This window comes from Oryzias melastigma, linkage group LG13 (genome assembly GCF_002922805.2).
Source record: "Oryzias melastigma strain HK-1 linkage group LG13, ASM292280v2, whole genome shotgun sequence".
Classification (NCBI taxonomy): domain Eukaryota; kingdom Metazoa; phylum Chordata; class Actinopteri; order Beloniformes; family Adrianichthyidae; genus Oryzias; species Oryzias melastigma.
The window spans coordinates 28,740,936-28,760,339 of NC_050524.1; the positions used below are offsets into that span (position 1 = coordinate 28,740,936).

A 19,404-nucleotide genomic window follows, 5' to 3' on the forward strand; every position below is an offset into this window, starting at 1 on the left:
GGGACTTCAATCAATGCAGTTTGGGGGATCTAGTAGGTTCAGAAAATGAATTGATAAAGTTATACTTTTGGCATAGACGTTTATTTAGTTGCAGTATTTCAAGCATTTCCTTTGAGACACCGATAGGGTTATGTGGTTCTCTGCTAGATAATGTCTGAATTTAAATTGCTTCCCTACTCCTACTGCTTCTCCCTATCCCTACACATATCCCTTCAAGTGGAAAAAATACGGAAAAAAAAGGTGACTTCAAATTTGGACATAATCATCGGAAAATAAATTGGGTTTAAAAACTTAAAAAAGTAATGTAAAAACTCATAGGTCACACATACTTAAACGATTTTAATTAGTGATGTTAATAATGTATAATCAAAATTATCATTAGTTTAATCAGACTTTTGGGTTGTGATTAATCCAGATGTTTTACAAGGAACATTTTTTATCACAATATGTAGCTTTTGAACAAAAACAGGGAAAATGTTGCCTTCATTTTTTTTGCTGGAATTTTTTATATTTATAAAGTGTTACCTCAACTATCCCACAAGTGTAATTTGTGAGCACAACACACGTCAACGGTAAGATAAGCACAAATGTAAAGACTTTAATGTCTGCAGTATTACTCCAAGAAGACAAAGACGTTGACATTCAGCCATAAGAAACAAACATTGTGTTTCTGCACTTTAAAGGAACTTATACCATAGTCACTTGTGTCAAAGTCAAGGCCCGGGGGCCGGATCCGGCCCTCAGGGTAATTATATCCAGCCCTCCAGATCATTTTATTTTATTGTTATTAATGGTACAATGTCATCTTCCGCTTATTTCTAACTTGTATAATTTTGACAAAATATATTTTTGTGGAAAGTAAAATATTGAAATTATTTAAGGTTCAAGTTGTTTTTTTCTGGAATAATATTCCTGCCTGTTTGTATTCATTTTTATGTTAAAAAGTTACGTTTCTGACGTTTTAATAAATTCTGTTTTAGAGTGTCCAATAAATGTTAATCCTGTTCGGCCCGTGACCTAAGATGTGTTTTGGATTTATGCCCCCTGTGTGAAACTGCGAACAAAACCAATCGGTCCCACATTTTCTCACACTTTTAAACCATATGGGCCCATTGCGCTTTAATAGTTGGGACACCATGAACCTCAGTCAAAAATCTCTCCAGCTAATCTGCATGAAATGGCTCATTTCAAGCCCGAACTTCATCTTTCACTTCATAACATCACAGTTAAATCTTTTGCAAATAAAAAAAAATGCCTGCGTGATGACAAATACATTAAACATAAAAGGGAAAACGAGCAGATGTTCTGTCGCTGCCATTTCCCAGCAATCAGCCGAACAATCAGAGCACAGCGGGTCTTTTTTGAAGAGGGGCTTTCAAGGGAGCTAAAACAGTGTAGATGAAAAGCTGGAGCAGAAGTTCTGCAACAGCAAAACAAGAAGTCATATGTTATATAACATAAATTTTTCTTCAGACAGGGGTCAGACTCAGAGGAATTTCTCCAGACCCCCGCGATGCTCGACTGCACAAGGCTGAGCACTTTATCAGGTGAAGTGTCATAAAAATGTCTAGGAGTCATCACAATAGGTCCTGTAAACAAGACAACCTGTGAATGAAAGGAACTCCCTTAGAAAGGCGTCATTTCATTGATTCATTCCACTTATTAACACCATGATTTAATTACACTCCAATCACTGAGTGATTATCAGCTTGAAGGGGGATAAAAGAGTTCCGGTTGCATTTTATGGAAAAGCACTGGAGAAGGGGTCAATCTGAGATTACACCAACCTATTCAGCTGCAAAGTAAACATACCTTTAACAAGTAAATGAAGTACACTGGCTTAAAAACATTAATAAAACATAATACATTTATTATTTGAGACATTTACTTTTCATAAACAAGCACAGATTCTGTTTTTTCCTTTCATATTAGCTTGATTATCTATAAAGACATTCCTTTTTTACTCAGGATTAAAGGATTTAACCTACACGTAAATATTTTAAATAGTTTAACCTACACAGGGCAGGGATATTGACTTGATCATCTTTCGTCAGGTGACACCTCCATTTCCTCTATCTCCAATGTCAGCCCGCCACTCAAAGAAAAAAAAAAGATTGATTTTTTTTTCCACACAACTGGTATTGGACCTTCCTAAAAAAACAAAAAACTAAATGACCCTGCCCTGTTTGAAACACAACATTTGATGTGTTTACTGGAGCGGGAGGACTGCTGTACCTGTCAATGTGACGAGTCTGTGGGCAAAGGTGTGGATCCTTCCACCGCAACATCTTTCTAATCAACTGAAATATGTGGACAGTAAGTTTTTGGGAGTTGGATGTCTTGAACGTAGGGCTGGGCAATAAAAATCTAACGATAAAAATTGCGATTGAACTTTTTCTCAATAGACCACATGTGTCAAAGTCAAGACCCCAAAAGTCCAGATCATTTTATCTTATTGTTATCAATGGCCCGATGATGAACATCTGGTGATTTTTAACGTGAGCCAATCGGAACTGGAAGATAAACCGGCTGGACTTATAGCAGCAACAGAAAGTTTAATAAAAAGAGTTGATTTGGTGACCGCAATGTAGCATTAGCATGATGCTAATGAGTTGTTCCAGTGCGCAGCCTGATGTCATCAATATTTTCACTGACCGGACTTATAAGACGTGGCGGATAAATTAATTTGTAGGGCATTCGTACAACACATTTTTTTAATATTATGACTTAATTGTATCCACTCAGATGTTGTGACTAACCCCCCACCTCCTTCCCTCGTGAGAACGCTCTAGATTTAAAATATAATAACAATAGTCCAAATCTTTGTTTTCAGGCAGTCTTTTTGTTATATTTTAATATAACATGTAATCACTTGGAGACAGAATTAGGAAATCTCTGGCAAATCTCACAATTTTTCTCAGCGTGTTTGAATTTGAGTTTACAGTTAGATGACAACAGATACATGTTCATACCATTTATACATTACCTCTATGGAATTTAATTTTCTGAAAATAAATTAAGAAAAAGTTCAAAAAGTAAAGCACCTACAATATTTCTGTGTAAAATACAGTTATAATTTTATATTTGTTCTGAAAATCCTGAAAACAATAGAATTTTTTGGTAGAATTAATTCTTTCTTTTAATGGAACTGAACAGTTTAATGTTCTATTTCATTTATGTTCTACTTTGAGACTTAGTTCTCAGTTTAGTTATATATATCTATAGAGATATGTATACACATAACGTAATTTAAAAAACTAGTTGCATGATTTTCAGTTCATCTGTTGTGCTGAAAGTATGATAGGAAATACATTTTTAATCAAACAACCTGCTGATGATTACACATTTCTTTTTTGACCTGCAGAACGTTCAAATTTGGCAAATATACAAACTATTAACAACTATTTGGTTTATATCATGATATATAGCATTATCACCATATAAAAAACTATATAGATATAAAAATGTCCAAATCGCCCAGCCATAAATATGACTTGTGAATATATGTCCTGAACATAGTGAAAAGAAAGAAATATACCAGCAAAAAGCTACATATGATGCTATGTACACAGCAAGGAGGTGATGGACATTCAAGATCCCTTGTTCAGTGCATTCTTGGCATACAGTGTTTACACTGGACTGTTGCTACCTGATAAAGGCGCATGTAATTGGAATTCGTACGAACTGTTGAAGCTGTGCAAATCTCGCAAATCTCACAGCTCTATTCCGATATATGAAAGACTTAATGTTATAAAATTTCAGTAGGGCACCAAGCGAAATTTTTAATTTCTCCTTCATGAACACTTTTACACGAATTATGAAAGTTAAACTGGTTCACGTTTCAATGTACATTCAGTGAACACATGTTTCGTACTTAAAGCCCCAGAACAGACATACGTAGAGAGACATGAGCGTGAGAATTTATAACTAGGTAGACCATATGGATAGACTAGTGAAAATGGTTGCTTGAATGTGTGGCTGGTGTGAATGTACGACTAGAATCTAAGTTGTGTCTCTTCAAACCAGACAAACTACTGCTACTGTCATTGTAAGCATTTCAAATGCAACTTTCTGGGATCAGAAGAAACTCTTCTCCTCACACTATCGTTTACAAAAAAATAAAGGGACAATAACTTCAGACTGTGCATGTTAGTATGACGCCACATTAATGCCGGTAGCAGAAGCCTGAAGCAGCATGAAGACGTTAAGGATAATGCGGGACAAGGAGAGGATACAAGAGGGTCCATACTAACCTGCTCTCACTGCCTTGCTCTTTCTTCTCTCTGACCTTTAACCATCTCCTCAACAGGAAACGCCTGCGGCGAGGTGACGCGCTTGGAGTGGAGCAGCTCGACCAGGAAGACGCTGCGTCTTCGTCGCTGGACGGCGTGATTTCAATGGACGGAAGCTGAAGGTACTCCTTGGAGCTGGAGCGAGATCTGGCCGTCAGGTGGGCGTTAGCAATCCGTGCGCGTTCAAGCTCCCTTTCACTGGGCACGTTCCTCATCCGACGCATTTTGAAGCGCTTTCGGCGAAGCGTTGGAGTGGAGGAGCTGGATCGGACACAGCCATCTGACACAGGGTGGTTACCTCCATCAGAGTATGCTGGAGCGTCTTGCGGCACACTCACCTGGAGTGACGGAGGCCTCAGAGTGTCACCCATGGCCCTTAAGTTTGTTCAACATGAACTTAGCTCCTAAAGTATAAAATCGTTTGCTTTACAAATTCCTAGACACCAATTTTATTGCTTAGAATTAAAAAAGGTCAAGAAGGAAAGCGATAAGGCCACTCAGTTGGCCCGTTGGACACTGAAGACTTCCCTGGGCAAAAAAGGAAATAAATCCAGAGATCCTAAGCTTGTCCAAGTCCTCCTGCTTCTCCTCAGCTGTTGCTGAATACGGATCAGTTCAGCCGCTGGCAGACAGTCTGTGAAGTCCTGTCTTGAGGCGGTAAAGTCAGCCACTCAGGCTGGACAGAAGAGGGCTTCAGCAGATTAGATAACAAAAGGGGTTCTGTTCTAAGAGCAGCAGATGAAACATGCATAAGGCCTGTCAGGGACTGTAACAAAACTCCTTCGTTGTTTCTCTCCAGGGACACGCAGGCCAAGTTACACACAAACTCATTTAAACACTGGATATGTACTGTCCAAGCTGTTTGAAGATGTTAAAGACGAGTTCACCAGCTGTTGGCCCCTTTTAATATCATTACTAATGCAGGGTGCAGGGCTAGGGGTGGGTTTTTTTGTTGTCACTTTGGGAAAAAGAGGAGGGCCGGTTGGTCTGACTTGGTCCTGTGCCAGACGCTCCAGTCTGTCGTTGACTCCGTGTCGGTTAGCCTACAAGTCAAAGGGAGGTGATAGGACTGCAAGTCTGAGGGCAATGATGAACAAGTTAAGCAGCCATACAACACCAGCTAATTATCAGCCAGGCAAGACAATATGTACAGGAACACACACAGACACACAACAAGATAACTCATGATAAACAGGCTAATCTACTAAAAAATCCACCACCATTCATCAGCGTGAGTCTATCAGTCCCTAACACCTTTCTATCCGACCACAGTGTCAAGAGTAGCAAGACCTTTAAGCTTTTTGTCTGTGACTGCAAACAAATGATAGATAAGAGCTGACCTGCATGGATCTGGGCCACAAGGCACATATTTGTCTAGTTACTACATACTCTACAGCAGAGGGCTTCAACTAAAATTTAAAGGGGTCCAGTTAGGAAAAATTTCTTGAGGTTAGGGTCCAGAAAAAAACAATGTCTAAATATTCGGTGTAATAACTTTTTAAGTAGCCAAAGATTGGTGGCACATCTGCAACTTTTTGAATGTGAGATTATGTAAAGCATTCAAGAATCTGTCGCCGCTTATAATGCAGAGCGGTTTGGTACGTTGAAACAACTGTCTCCATAAATCCACATTTGGAGGAAAACTCCTGGTTGTGTCTGTAAACGGCAGATTTGTTTCTCTGAAGTCGAACGCTCTTCTTCAGGATCCTCACAGGCTTTTTTCTCAGAAACTCTCCAAAACAGGTATGTCCAAATATGACGACTTGATGAATGGGTTGCAATGAGAACAAGAGCTGGATTGTTTAAAATAGAGGCGCCCATCTTATTAGTTTTATGTCAAGTTCAGACCCAGATCCTGGGACCACATGACCCAACATCGGGGTTAAGATCTAAACTCAGATTCTGGGTCAGCATGACCCAAAATCTGAGTCTGGTTTCTGACCTAGATGCTTTGTCTGCATGACCCAACATCTGGGTTAAGATCTGGATCCAGATACTGGGTCTGTATGACCCAACATCTGGGTTGAGATCAAGACCCAGAATCTGGGTCCGCATGGCCCAACATCCTGGTCAGATCCGGACACAGATTCTGGGTCCACATGATCCAACACCCGGGTTAGGATCCGGACCTGGATTCTGGGTCTGCAAGATCCAACATCTAGGTAAAGATCCACACCCAGATTCTGGCAACGCATGACCCAACATCTGGGTTAAAATCTAGACCAAGATTCTGGGTCCACATGATCCAACACCCGGGTTAGGATTCAGACCTGAATTCTGGGTCTGCATGATCCAATATCTAGGTAAAGATCCACACCCAGATTCTAGCTCCGCATGACCCAACATCCAGGTTAAGATCCGGACCTGGATCCAGGTGTCCTCATAACCAAACATCCAGGTTAAGATCTGGACCCAGATACTCAGTCCGCATGACCCAACATCTGAGTCCAGATCCGGACCGCGGCCCGCCACTTGGTGACCCTTGCTCTACAGGCTTTTATTGATCAAACTTTTCTGCTGAAAGCTCTCAAAAGCTGTCTCACCAGATATCCATCTTTGTGAATCAGGAATCTTCACATCCATCTCAACACACAAGCCATTAGTATGTTTACTTCCTGCTCAAAGATTCAATCTCAAAGTTTATGAGTGTATAAGCCAAAATCACATCTGCCTGTTTTTATGAGGTACTACAAAATCAATAGCAGAGCAATGTAATACGATTAGACATGGTAGAAACTAGCAAAAAGGAAGACTATATGCCATCATATCATACGACAATCTATAATTCTCTAAAAGCTTACACTATTAGAAATACCAGCAGAGCTACTCTGCTTCGATTGGGTGTGGGTGGGCAATGAGGAGCTAGAATTTGGCCAAAAACATGCTTTAATTTAAATTACTATATATTTCAAAACACAACATTTTCAAGTTTTTATTTCTAAACTTGACTTTTGCTCTCTTTTTGGTGCCAAAAGGGGTAAATAAAAAAGAAATGTTGCGTTCCTGTGGTGTTGGAATAATCAGAAAAATCACCCTATGACCTGGAAAACACACATGAACATCAGAAAAACAACTAAATATTCCAACACCACCATGACAGCAGAATAATTTTCTGCACATAAACAAAGGTCTCTGTAGGTTTCTGTTGTGCACCAACTATGGGGAGACACCAGAAATACAAGGGACATAAAACAATGATTATTATCGATATACAGTAATTTATTTTAGATTAAATAGCGGAAATAAATAACGGGCCGCATGTGGCCCCCGGGCCGTAATTTGCTCACCTCTGAATTACACATAGTATCTTCAGGAGCCTGTAGTGAATGAACCAGTATGCTGAAGACAAGTCAGAAACTCAAAGATTTAATCAATAAACCTGATAATGACAAAACTTAGGGTGCAACAAACAGATGACCTGACAATGAGGAACTGAACAGCAGACAGTTAAATACACTGGGAGTGATGAACTCAAATCAAACAGCTGTGGGTGATTGTCAATCTTAACCTGGTGTGACTGACAGGAACTGGAAAACAGAATCTCTAAAATGATGAGTTTTTACTTCATGTCACTGTTTTACATGTTCATGGCTTTACTTAATTTCTGACATGTTTACTCTGCAGAGAAAAAAAATGTGGAAGATAGATTACGCTTATTACAGTTCACAACGTTGATGAGTGTAAAACAAACTAGAAAAGTTGCATTACCTGCGATAATGCTAGAGTGAATGGTTTTTGCTGAAAGTCCCCGAAGATGCTTAAGCTTTTTGCTGAAAATGGTGACACACTTTACTTTAATTGCGGAAGGGATTTGCTGAAAAGGCAAAAACTATTTGAAAAATGTTGAATTTGCTGAAAGACTGGAAATTTCATTAAAGAATTTATGAAAGAGCACTGAAGTTTACGTAAATTTCTGATAATTTATAGTCAAATTTCTTAAAAATCCTTAGTACATGACAATTTTGCAAATATATTTAGCATGTTGCTTAATTATGAGCTAAACTCCATTAGCCAATTAACCCAAAAACCTCAGTAGATGCCAAATTAGCCAAAGAAGTCAGCTCATTGCTTAATTACTAGTTAAACTCCAAAATAGCCCAAAATTCCTCAGTAAACTAAATTAGTCGAAAATGTTAGCCTGTTGCTAAAATAGAAGCTAAACTCCTAATTAGCCTAGAAAAACTTCAGTAGATAACAAATTAGCCAAAAAAATCAGCATGTTGCTAAAATAGAAGCTAAACTCTAAACTAGTCGATAAAAACCCCAGTAGATAACAAATTAGTAAAAATGCTAGCATGTTGCTAAATATATTAGGTAAATGCCAAATGTTCTTAAAATTACAATAAAAGAGAAAAACATAGTCCATGAATATATTTAAAGACTTGTTGCTAATTTACTAAAAAAATTGAAATTGAAAAGACTTTTTCATTAATTTCCTAAGGGGCATATTTTGCTCAATATTTCAAAAACTATAAAGTTTATGAATACCAAAAATACAAGCAGTAATGTCCTAAACAAACTGAATGTTTTGATACCATCCATCCATCTTCTTGTTCGCTTCTTCTTGTCCGGCTACTGATGGGCGAAAGCGGGGTTCACCCCGGGCAGGTCGCCAGTCTGTCACAGGGCCTCAATCACACACACATTCACTCTCACATTCACACCTAGGGGCAATTTAGAGTCACCAATTAACCTATGAAGCATGTTTTTGGACGGTGGGAGGAAGCCGGAGTCCCCGGTGAAAACCCACGCATGCACGGGGAGAACATGCAAACTCCACACAGAAAGGTCTCAAATGCCCCAGCCAGGATTCGAACCGGGGCCTTCTTGCTGTGAGGCAAGAGCGCTAACCACTGCGCCACCGTGCAGCCATTTTGATACCAAGATTGTTGAAATTGATGAAAGTACAGAAAAGCGTACGGAAAAGAGCAGGAGAAATTTAATGTGTAGAAATAATAGCATTAGCATTAACTATTAAATGTCCTGTTTGATGACATCAAATAGGATTCATCTAACCAATATTAACTTTAAAGTCCCACTTCAATCATCCTTTGATCTATTGCAAAAACAATTATCTTTTAATCATGATTTTGCCATTTTTAGGCAAAGTAAGCCTCCACTTATTTCCCATCATCCCTTTGTTTACATGCTAGCTTACAGCCCCTCACAATCCCAAGATAACATTAGCAGTCGATCAAAAAATAGCGAGTAATTTTGGAGCTGTCCAGCTATACGGTTTTGAGCCAGAAACCATCTGAGACGATGAAAACAAAGACGTACATGGATCTAGTCATCTACAAGAGGATGTCCCAGAAAAGGGACGTCTTCCATAGAAAATGACTTCCTCCCGTTCCAACGTCATGAAGTCAATTCAGTCTCCATTTTTCTGCCATACGGCCATCGTGTTGGAAGCAGACGTCGCCAGTAAGCAGTGATTGGTCCAAGTCGGTCTGAGTCAACGTTTCTATAGCAACTACTCTGGCCAATCAGAAGCAAGTATATACACCCCCTATTTTTTATTGAGGCCTCTGATTGGTCAGTTTATACCTTGGATAAGTTCCACTGCAGAAAAATAATAAAATAAAACTATTAAAATAATTTTAAAAAAGTAGTTTAGCAAGAATGGTCATTCTGACAAAGAACTGAGCAAGTTGAAAGATCACTTTATTTTAGACACCTTTCTGAAAACAATGGTGCTTTCCAAAGGAAATTTTCAAAGTAAAACTTGCCCTCATTAAAGTTAATACAGACTGTAACATTTTAACGCCATAATCTATTTGCTCCAGCAGCCTTTAGGACTTCAAAGCAGCCTGTTAATGCATTTTTTATACATGTTTGTGTTGAGACTGATTTAATCTGAGGCATATTCTGTGTATTAAAAAATAAAAATTTACAAATAAACGAATATTTTATTTTATCAAGTCAAACTAAAAGCATCACTTTTCTTTTTTTTCTTTCTGTTTTAACTTTAAATCAATAAACAAAAAAGACAGAAACATGGTCTTCAACATCTACTACACTGGTTGACACTTTAAATTACTAAAATTTTAGATTTTAGTTAGTGAATCTTAAACAAAAATGTATGGAGTCAAATTTTTGCCAAAAGTCTGTCATAGGCGTATATCAAACTCTACGCACGTAGGACAGTCGGGGCGCTCGTGAATCCTCTTCTCCGCGCTCGTGGGAGTATTCTTACACAACTGTGACCTCTCATGTTCGCCTGTGAAAGTATTCTGATGCTCCTAAAACTAGTTCTGCCCCCTTGTGGAGGACTCGTGGAGCTTCTCCTGCACGCCCGAGTGAAACTCAACATTGAAGGAACAAAAACGGAAATAGTATAATTGGTTTTTCAACTTAAAACTAAAAATGAAAAGAGGGGGGAAAAAAGGATTCCTTTATTTATTTATCAATTTCTAATCTACTGTAAACAAAGAAATCATTTTTGATATTACCATTTGAGCTGCATAGCTTTCACAAACTACTACTGTTCATTATGTGTTTGCTCTATTTTCAATTTTTAGAAAATGGGAACATCAAAAATGATTTGTAACTGCAGTCTAGTGCTGCCACATACAATTATTTTAACAATCGACTAATCACAGATTATTTTTTGCGATTAGTCGACTAATCAAGTCAAGAGCAAAGTGAATGTAAAGCACACATCTTAACCATCATTAACTCAGTTGATTAGTCGACTAATTGACTATTTTAATAGCTGATCAGTCAAAGAATTGTTGACTAATCGATTATTAAAATAGTCGATAAGTCAACTGTTAGAAAATATTTTTGTGGGGGTGCAGTGAGTCGAGCCACAATATGTGCAAAAGTCAGCTCAAACTAGTTCTAACCGCTCTTTAAGGTCAGCTCCTTATTCCCTCATCCTGCATGTCTCTGCTGAAGGAAAACTCCTGATATGAACACTGACGGTCAGAACCTGTGCTCAACATCAAGGTCTTTTCATGTGCTCAGTAACTTTCCATCGCCAAATATGGTGTTGTTCCTGTTTTCTATGCAAAGTTAATAAAAGCCTATTATACATTGTGGGGCGGTGGGCAGTCGGACGAAGACAGGCTGTTAACCTGTTCTCTCTTCTCCACCGCGACTATTTTAAGTCGATTAGTCGACTAATCAATAACTAATCGACTAAGTCAACTGATCGACTATTTTAGTAGTCGATTAATTGTCGATTAGTCAACTAATAGACAGCTAATCGGCTAGTCGTCGATTAGTTGACTGGTCGTTGCAGCCCTACTGGAGACAGCCCTGCGCTCGTGGAACGTTCCTTGCGTGTGTGGAGTTTAATATATGCTTCTGAGAAAGTTGGCTTTGTGCAGCCAGGACAGAACGGGTGAAGATACACCTCTGTGGGAGTGCATGAGGGGAGGTGTACTAGCTCTACAAATAGTATGTATCTGATATGAGCCATAATTTATTCTGACTTGCCTCCAGATATGAACCCAAAAAATAAAGTACTGCCTCAAATTTGTAAAACCTGTAAATTTGTGTATGGATCGTCTCTGAAAAGACTCAAAATGAGCTTACTCCACCAACTTTGTGGTAAAAGTGTCTGAATAGGCAGGACAAAGTCAAAGGAGAGCGTAGTTTGAGGAACTGCTGCTACAAATTGAGGAACAGAAACAGAAAGCTTAGTTTGACCATCAAAATATCTATGAAAATTTACGGCTTGTCAAGCAATCTTCATGTCAAAACTAAAAAAGAAAAATAACTATCAGGAGGCTCGTATTAAAGATTAGAACACTTACTGATAAGAAAAGTATAGTTTTGAAGACACCAACAACGATAAAACATTCACCATTTCCCTTTAAAGATAATTACCAGGCTGATTTGACTGTTTGTACTTAAGGATCTGTGCTGACATTGGAATAACCCACAACATGTACCCAAGAACTTTGTGTCATTAAATACCAGTTGTCATCCTATACAGTGTAAAATGCGGTTACACAAAGCATGCACGCGCACAGCTACCAAGAGTGTGCTTGATCATGGATTAATCATGGCAAGACGACGTTTCCTGTTACAGTTTCACAGGTTCTCCGTTAGAGGCCTCAAGTTATTCTGTGTCATGGCTGAACTTAATCCAAGTGAGCAGCTGGTGGGATTTTCCTTCTCAGCAGAAAGAAAGCTTCACGAGCTGTTCAGAACTTTCCTGAGTTTCATGATGCACTTTCACTGGCTTAAAATTAATTCACTCTCATAATTATTTATCGTTAATCATTAAAATGATCAAAAAGTGAAGAAATCCAATCCAGATTTGCAGAATATGTTCCTGATTTTTGCACTTTGTAGAAGATAAAAGGGAGCATCTTTTTAAAACTTCAAATACTTCTGTCAATGTGATTAGACAATACAAGCAAATGTGTCGTGGGTGTCCTCAGGACAAATGTCCAGAAACCAGAATGCAGTTGCAATAAAGGTTGCAGAGGCGCCAAGGATAAACTTTTACCTTTTATTAAAGGAAATGAGCACATCTGTTGCTCACAAGGGTTCACTTCACAGTGCTTCACACAGCTTCAGAGCCCCACCCCAAACATTTCTACATACATCCTTATAAACCCACTAAGCCCCTCCCAGTGGGTGTTACAATCAATTAGTGGTTTTATATCAAACATTTATACAATAGTTTTCATAAATAAAAATAAACAAAAACATTTCTTAGACTAACTGAAAACATCTGCTTCTGTATGAACAGGGATTTCTTGTTCCACCTTAAAGAAAAATACAAAGTCAGGTAAGTCACGTGACCGGCAGGATCGGACGCTGACTTCCTGTAAACAAAAGAAAACAGAAAAGAGCTACAGGTGACGGCGTGTTTGGCTATATGTAAATGTATGTGTATGGATTACGTGTCGGCAACCCTGTGTGCACCCAGGGGGACCTGCAGAGGGAGAGGGACAGAGAGGAACGTAAGTGCGCGAGATGAATGGAGCGCGTGTGTGTGGCTGCGGGTGTGTGTATGTGCGCGCGTGTCTGAGTGCAGCTATCAGCTGACGGTGCTACACCGTCACAAAATGTGTTAAATAATTAGCACCAGGAAAGAGAATGTGTTATTTTCTGTGTAGATATGTATGAACATGGTGTGGGAATAGTCAATTTTATTCTTATAAATCTTCTAAATATTCTTATCTATCTCCTCAGGCTACTGCGGGACAACAAGTCGTCAAACTGTGTCACAGAGACGGGAGCTCTGCTGAAAGCTGCTGCAGTAAATAAAGAAAATCCCATATCTGAAGAGTCTCTGAATGATCTCATGAACCCAGACATGGAAGTATGAGTCCTGATATTATTGTAGAGCTTTTCAAAATAAATAAACCTGATCTCACATGCGCCTTGAGCGTCAAGTTTATGAAGACATTATCAGACAAGCCTTAAGTTGATGAGCATCAAAAGAGAGGCAGGGGGCGCTAATTTGACACGAGAATTGTGTTTGGTGTGAATGCAGCATGTGGCTTTAAACTAACTAAAAACTACATAGCATTACCTGCGATAATGCTAGTGTGAATGCTGTAAGCTGAATTTGGACACTGAAGATGCTAAAGACAATAGCTGAAGATGCTGAAATTAATAGCTAAAAACATTGAAGCTGATAGTGAAATCGCTGAAGCTAATAGTCAGCTAAAATATTAGTTAAATGCCAAATTAGCCTGAAAAACTGAAAAATTATACTTCAACGCGAACCGCAATCGCTCGCGTCGCATCCACAATCTCGCAGTATTGTTCATACTACGATGTACTGTGATGTACTTCCCACTGGTGTTTATACTTTTCAAGATTCTGTCCAGCATTTATTTTTAACATGATCATCATCTCGCTCAGACACTTGCGGCATCTGCGAGTGTGCAGACACATGAAAGGCAGAGGAGGAAGGGATGAGTTTGACCGCTAAACAGAAACAGGAATACGACAAAATTAAATTAAAAAAGGAACAAACTACATTCTCTAGTGCTGTAAGATATGAGAAAGAAGACATATTTTTCCAGCAACTTGCTCTATTTTCTATCTAGTTGTCCACTCTCTGTTTCTCTCTGTGTGTGAAATTCAGGATTTCTTAACTTCTTCAGAAAGTTTTCATCATTTTCAGTGTTAAAATATATTTTTCTGGACAGGGTTTTCTGCGTACTCGTGTACTCTAATCCCTAAAATAAATTCAAGTTAAATGATGCGATTTGCATGCGATTGCACTCCGGGCGTAACATTTCAGTCACGGATGACATCACCAGGAGGAGTAGCATTCTGATGCGACTGAAGGGGTAATGCTCCGGTGGCCTTGCTACCACTGCGACACAAGCGATTACGAATCGCATGGAAGTATAAACCAGCCTTAAGTTAGCCAAAACAGCTAGCATGTAGCTGAAATATTAGCTAAACTCCCAAATAGCCAAAAGAAAAACCTAAGTTAGCCAAAACAGCTAGCATAGTGCTGAAATATTAGCTAAATTCCAAAACAGCCTAACAAAACAAACAAAAAAAGCCTAAATTAGCCAAAAATAGTTAGCATGTAGCTGAAATATTAGCTTAACTCCAAAATAGTCTAAAAAACCTTACTAAATGCCAAAATATTCAAAAAGCTAACAGAATGCCATTAAAACTTTCAACTTTACTACACTCTGACTCTCTAGAATATAAAGTAACGATTAATCAACTATTAAATTAGTCGTCGACTATTTTAACAGTTGATTTGTCATCGATTAATCGACTAATCGTGGCAGCTCTAGATTCAACCCCGTAACAATATGTTTGTTATGGGGTCGAATAATTTAGCTAAAAGTTGTCATGTCTATATCAGCTAGGATATGGAGCTACATATGGCATAAGGAACACAAGAAACAATATATTTTTCAACACAGTTGTTTACTTTTTCCCAAACAATAGTAAATACCCTTTATGCATGTAACAGAGTTGAAAGTTTGAGCTTGATGATGCCAATCTGACATTAGAAACCATGGAATATGGGTAAGAAAGTGAGGTAATACTTTGTCTTTAGAGTATAAGCTGGAACATATTCAGTGATGTCACTTCCTGTTTGCTGAAGAAGTTGGACTGAACCACTATTTTTTTAAAAGTGGGGGATTGATACGCAGTTACAGGGTTGAACAAAACTGAATGACATGATTAAATGGTGCAATTTGATAAAGATTCATGTAAATTTCTCATATTTCTTTTATCTAGGTGAACGTAAACAGGTAAATTATCATGTCAGCAGAAAGAACTTGAAGTTACTGGCTATTTTTATTAGTTTTGCATTCAGTGAAAAAGTAACTTTGGTTGGTGGCTGACCACTACACCTTGACATGTTTCAAAACATAATTTTCAAACTATTTTTGTGTGCTATAATCCAGAGACACATGGATCTTTCCATTTCCAGTTTTAGAATGCATTTTCTGCCTTAATTTATATATAAAAAAAACCTTGAGGTAAACCTGTGGGACTCTAAAGTGCACTGATTTCAGAGAATCACCCAAAATAAATATTTAGTGTAATAAATAAACCTGTTTCAAACGATTTCTTGATTCAGAACTCCATGTTTGAGCTTTATCGGACAAGGTGTAGACTGTAGAGTATTTTTTGACATAAACTATTGGATGTGTTTGTTTTTCTATTTGTCCCGTCCAGCAGCTGAACAAACAGATGGAAGCTGAGATCCTTTTATGTTGGACAGATTTTATTTTTACAACTGGGATTCTTCTCTATGCTTCATGAGCAAGGCTGGTGTATAGTTGTGGAAACCAGTTTTGTATTAAAACAAAAAAACAGTATCATTAGTTTTGTTTTAGATTATGGATCAGTCAGAAAGGTGAGAGTGTGAGGCAGATGTGGAGAGAGGAGATGAGAAAAAGATTGGTTGGAGAAGTGAGAGGGTAATGAGGGGAAGGGGAGAGGGCAAAGATGATAAAAACAATGAATATTAGGAATAAAAATTACAAAGTGGACCTCAAAAGTCGCTTGAGATTAAATGTTATCAGAGTCATAAATTATAGTTTACAAAAGGAATGCATTTTTGTTCTCAACCCCAAACTCTACACTCAAATATTCACACAAACACTAAAAAAACACAAATAAAATCATTTTCTGCTCTAATATTGGAAGTAACTCCTAACAAAAAAAATGCATTACACTTTTTGTTGTAACTAAGTCGTGTAAGGCATTAAAACGTTTGTAATATACTTCATACAACAAACCGACCACCCAAAATATGATTGTTTAAAGCAGCAGGACCATGTTTACAATGAAAAGAAATATTCTTGTGTGCTGAAAGTCATTTAAGTCTTTTTTAAAATTAATTTCAAAATTATTTTTGTAAATTTTAATTAATTTTTCTGTTACTAATAATTATGTTTGTCCTGTTTTGTCACAGCTCCATTAGCTATCCGTCCTGTTGTGGGTTAGGTGGAACACGTTTAAACTGCTTTCATCAGGGAGCATTTGTTGTTTTAGTCTTTCTGAGACACACAACACTTTGGTTTTTATTTTTTAATAAATAGACTATTTTTCATTTGTATGGACTAGGCTGACAAAAACTGAAAGTCGCTCAACCAAATATTTCTTTTTCCAGAACTATACATTACAGTGTATAATTTTTACAGCATATTACCCCTCATTTAAAAGTAAAATACATTCGTCACAATAAAATATTATGTTCTAACTGCATGTTTTACTAAGAAAGTAACTTAAAGGTATAGAAGTAATGCAATCCATGACAGGGATAACTTTTAAATGACAAGAACAAGTAATCTGGCAGAGATTACAGTGTGGAGGTAACTTGTACCACACATAACTCATGCACACCAGCAGATTTCATACATCAGACGTGTGCGTACGCATACAAACATCTGTTTTTGTGTGGAGGTGAGCATACAGGTGTGTTCAGGTAAGTGTGTACCAGACCTTCCACGGAGAAGGAGATCTGACCTTTTCTGTTCAAGGTTTTTATTTACCATATATGCGTCAACCATTGACATATATTTCATAAGTGATATTCTTGCCTCCAATTTAATGAAAAGAAACGATAACTTACATTCTTTTTAGATACATTTTTGTTTTTATAACTGGTTTTATTTTGACAAAATGGCACATTTATGAAGCAATTCTGATAGTGATAAATGGCAGTATAATAGAGCCGTATAGGTTATATTTAGATTTGCACTATAGTTCTACATAAGTTCTGATATCTACAGGTAAAAAAAATGCAGGAAATCCCAATTTCATGTAAACTTGAGGCACACATCAACTTTACCAGTGCACAGTGGGGCAAAAAAGTAATCAGTCAGCCACCAATTGTGCAAGTTCTTAAAAAGATGAGAGAGGTCTGTCATTTTCATTATAGGTATACCTCAACTGAGGGAGAATGAGAAAAGGAAATCGTCTGATTTTTAAATAATTTATTTGTAAATCATGGCGGAAATAAAGTATTTGGTCATCTTAAAACATCTGTCCCTCACAGATCTATAACTGCTTCTGTAGGAGGATCCTCTGTCATATGTTATATGTCTGTTATAGAAAAGACACCTGTTCACAACCTCAAACAGTCACACTCCAAACTCCACTATGACCATGACCAATGAGCTGTCTGAGGACACCAGTAACAAAATTGTTGACCTGCACCAGACTGGAAGACTGGATCTTGGTGTGAAGAAATCAATTATTAGGAAATGGACGGCAAGAGCACCAAAACCTGACTGCTCTAGAGGAGATCTGCATGGAGGAATGGACAAAAATACCAGAAACAGTTTGTGAAAATCTTATTAAGACTTACAGAAAATGTTTCACTGCCAACAAAAGGTTTATGGCAAAATATTGGGTTGAACTTTTCTTGTTGAAATATACTTATTATTTATTTTCCACCATAATTTACAAAAAAAATATTTAAAAATCAGACAATGTGATTTTGTGGATTTTTTTTTTCTTATTTTGTGTCTCATAGTTGAGGTATACCTATGATGAAAATTACAGGTCTCTCTCGTTTTTTTAGGTGGGAGAACTTGCACAATTGATGGCTGACTAAATACTTTTTTGCCCCACTGAATATAAAGTGTAAGAAAGGTAGTATGTACAGGAGGCCAACAAGAACAGCTTTAAGTTATTGAAGGAAACCGTGATCTTCTCAAGTTCAATGGTTTTTGTTTCTTAATTTTTTTTTCCAGTTTAAAAAAAAAGACCAAGTCGCTCCCCCCACGTGTCCTGATGCCATCAGCTGAACTCCAAATCACTTTGCACACAGCAAAGGCCCAAATGATGGAGCCATCGCGGGTCTCAGACTTCCCCATCCGAACATTAGCGGACTCAACAGATGGACCTACCACAGAGTGGCTTTGCTGTTACAGCTGAGAGGAAGATCACAGTTTTCCATCACCGTAATGACTGCACGACATGGAACGGTCACGTGACCACTTTCCCTCCCATGACTTATTACTGACCCTCAGGGTTCAGCTCCATTGTTCCCGTCTCTCTATTCTTAGCCCTGTGTCCCTGTCAGTCAGCAGGACGTCAAGAGGACAGATTAGAGCTACACTAATGTTGATTAACACAAAACATGCAGTTCTGATTACTCAAAAGGGCCAAAAGATATGAAAATATCCAAAAAATATATGAATAAAAAGGGGTTGTAATCACATAAATAATTAAATGACTTTTTAATGACTTCAGTGTAATTCTGACAGTCAAATAAAGCAGCGTGGGTCTAAAGTGCTACTAATCAGTGCTATAAAACTAATCAATTATGACAGCAGGGGTTAATGATAGAATCAGGCTGCAGATGCAACACTGCTTTAGGATTGTACAGAAAACTTTGTAATCTCACTCCAATCATCTTTTGATCTATTGTATGACAGTTTTAGACAAATTCTCCCAAAAAACGTGTGTTATTTTCTAAGACATAGTTGCTGCAGAGTGGCAGGGATTCATTAGAAATTTGCCTTTGAGTTGTAGGTGAGAAAATAAATAAATAAACAAAACCTGCAAACTAAGACTACCAAGGTTTAACCCCAAACTAAAATAACAAAACCCAGCAGTGTAAGACTGCTGAGGACAGAGGGGAGGTAGTACACACAAAAAAAGAAGATACAAATAAAATTGCAGTTTTTTAAAGTAAGGATTG

The 19,404-nt window shown here is 37.9% G+C and overlaps 1 protein-coding gene and 1 long non-coding RNA gene across 16 annotated transcripts in view; one reads left to right on the plus strand and one right to left on the minus strand.

The window, feature by feature from the left end:
- The window catches only part of LOC112141270, a 23,950-nt gene extending 10,429 nt beyond the window's left edge, over positions 1–13,521 (plus strand). For both annotated transcript variants that reach the window (XR_002918342.2, XR_002918341.2), the window contains exons 2-3: positions 4,310–4,414; positions 13,449–13,521. This is a non-coding gene — a long non-coding RNA (uncharacterized LOC112141270). The remainder of the gene's footprint in view (positions 1–4,309; positions 4,415–13,448) is intronic.
- The window catches only part of gramd1bb (GRAM domain containing 1Bb), a 140,869-nt gene that overhangs the window by 108,385 nt on the left and 13,080 nt on the right, over positions 1–19,404 (minus strand). For 7 of the 14 annotated variants that reach the window (XM_036214737.1, XM_036214734.1, XM_036214739.1 and 4 more), the window contains exon 1: positions 4,254–5,565. The exons of 2 other annotated variants lie outside the window; for them this stretch is intronic. In XM_036214737.1, the coding sequence (XP_036070630.1) occupies positions 4,254–4,663 (410 nt within the window). In that variant the 5' untranslated portion in view covers positions 4,664–5,565. Of the gene's footprint in view, positions 1–4,253; positions 5,566–19,404 lie in introns of those variants that run through there. 5 more of the 14 variants (XM_036214742.1, XM_036214741.1, XM_036214740.1 and 2 more) reach the window with 2 other exon arrangements.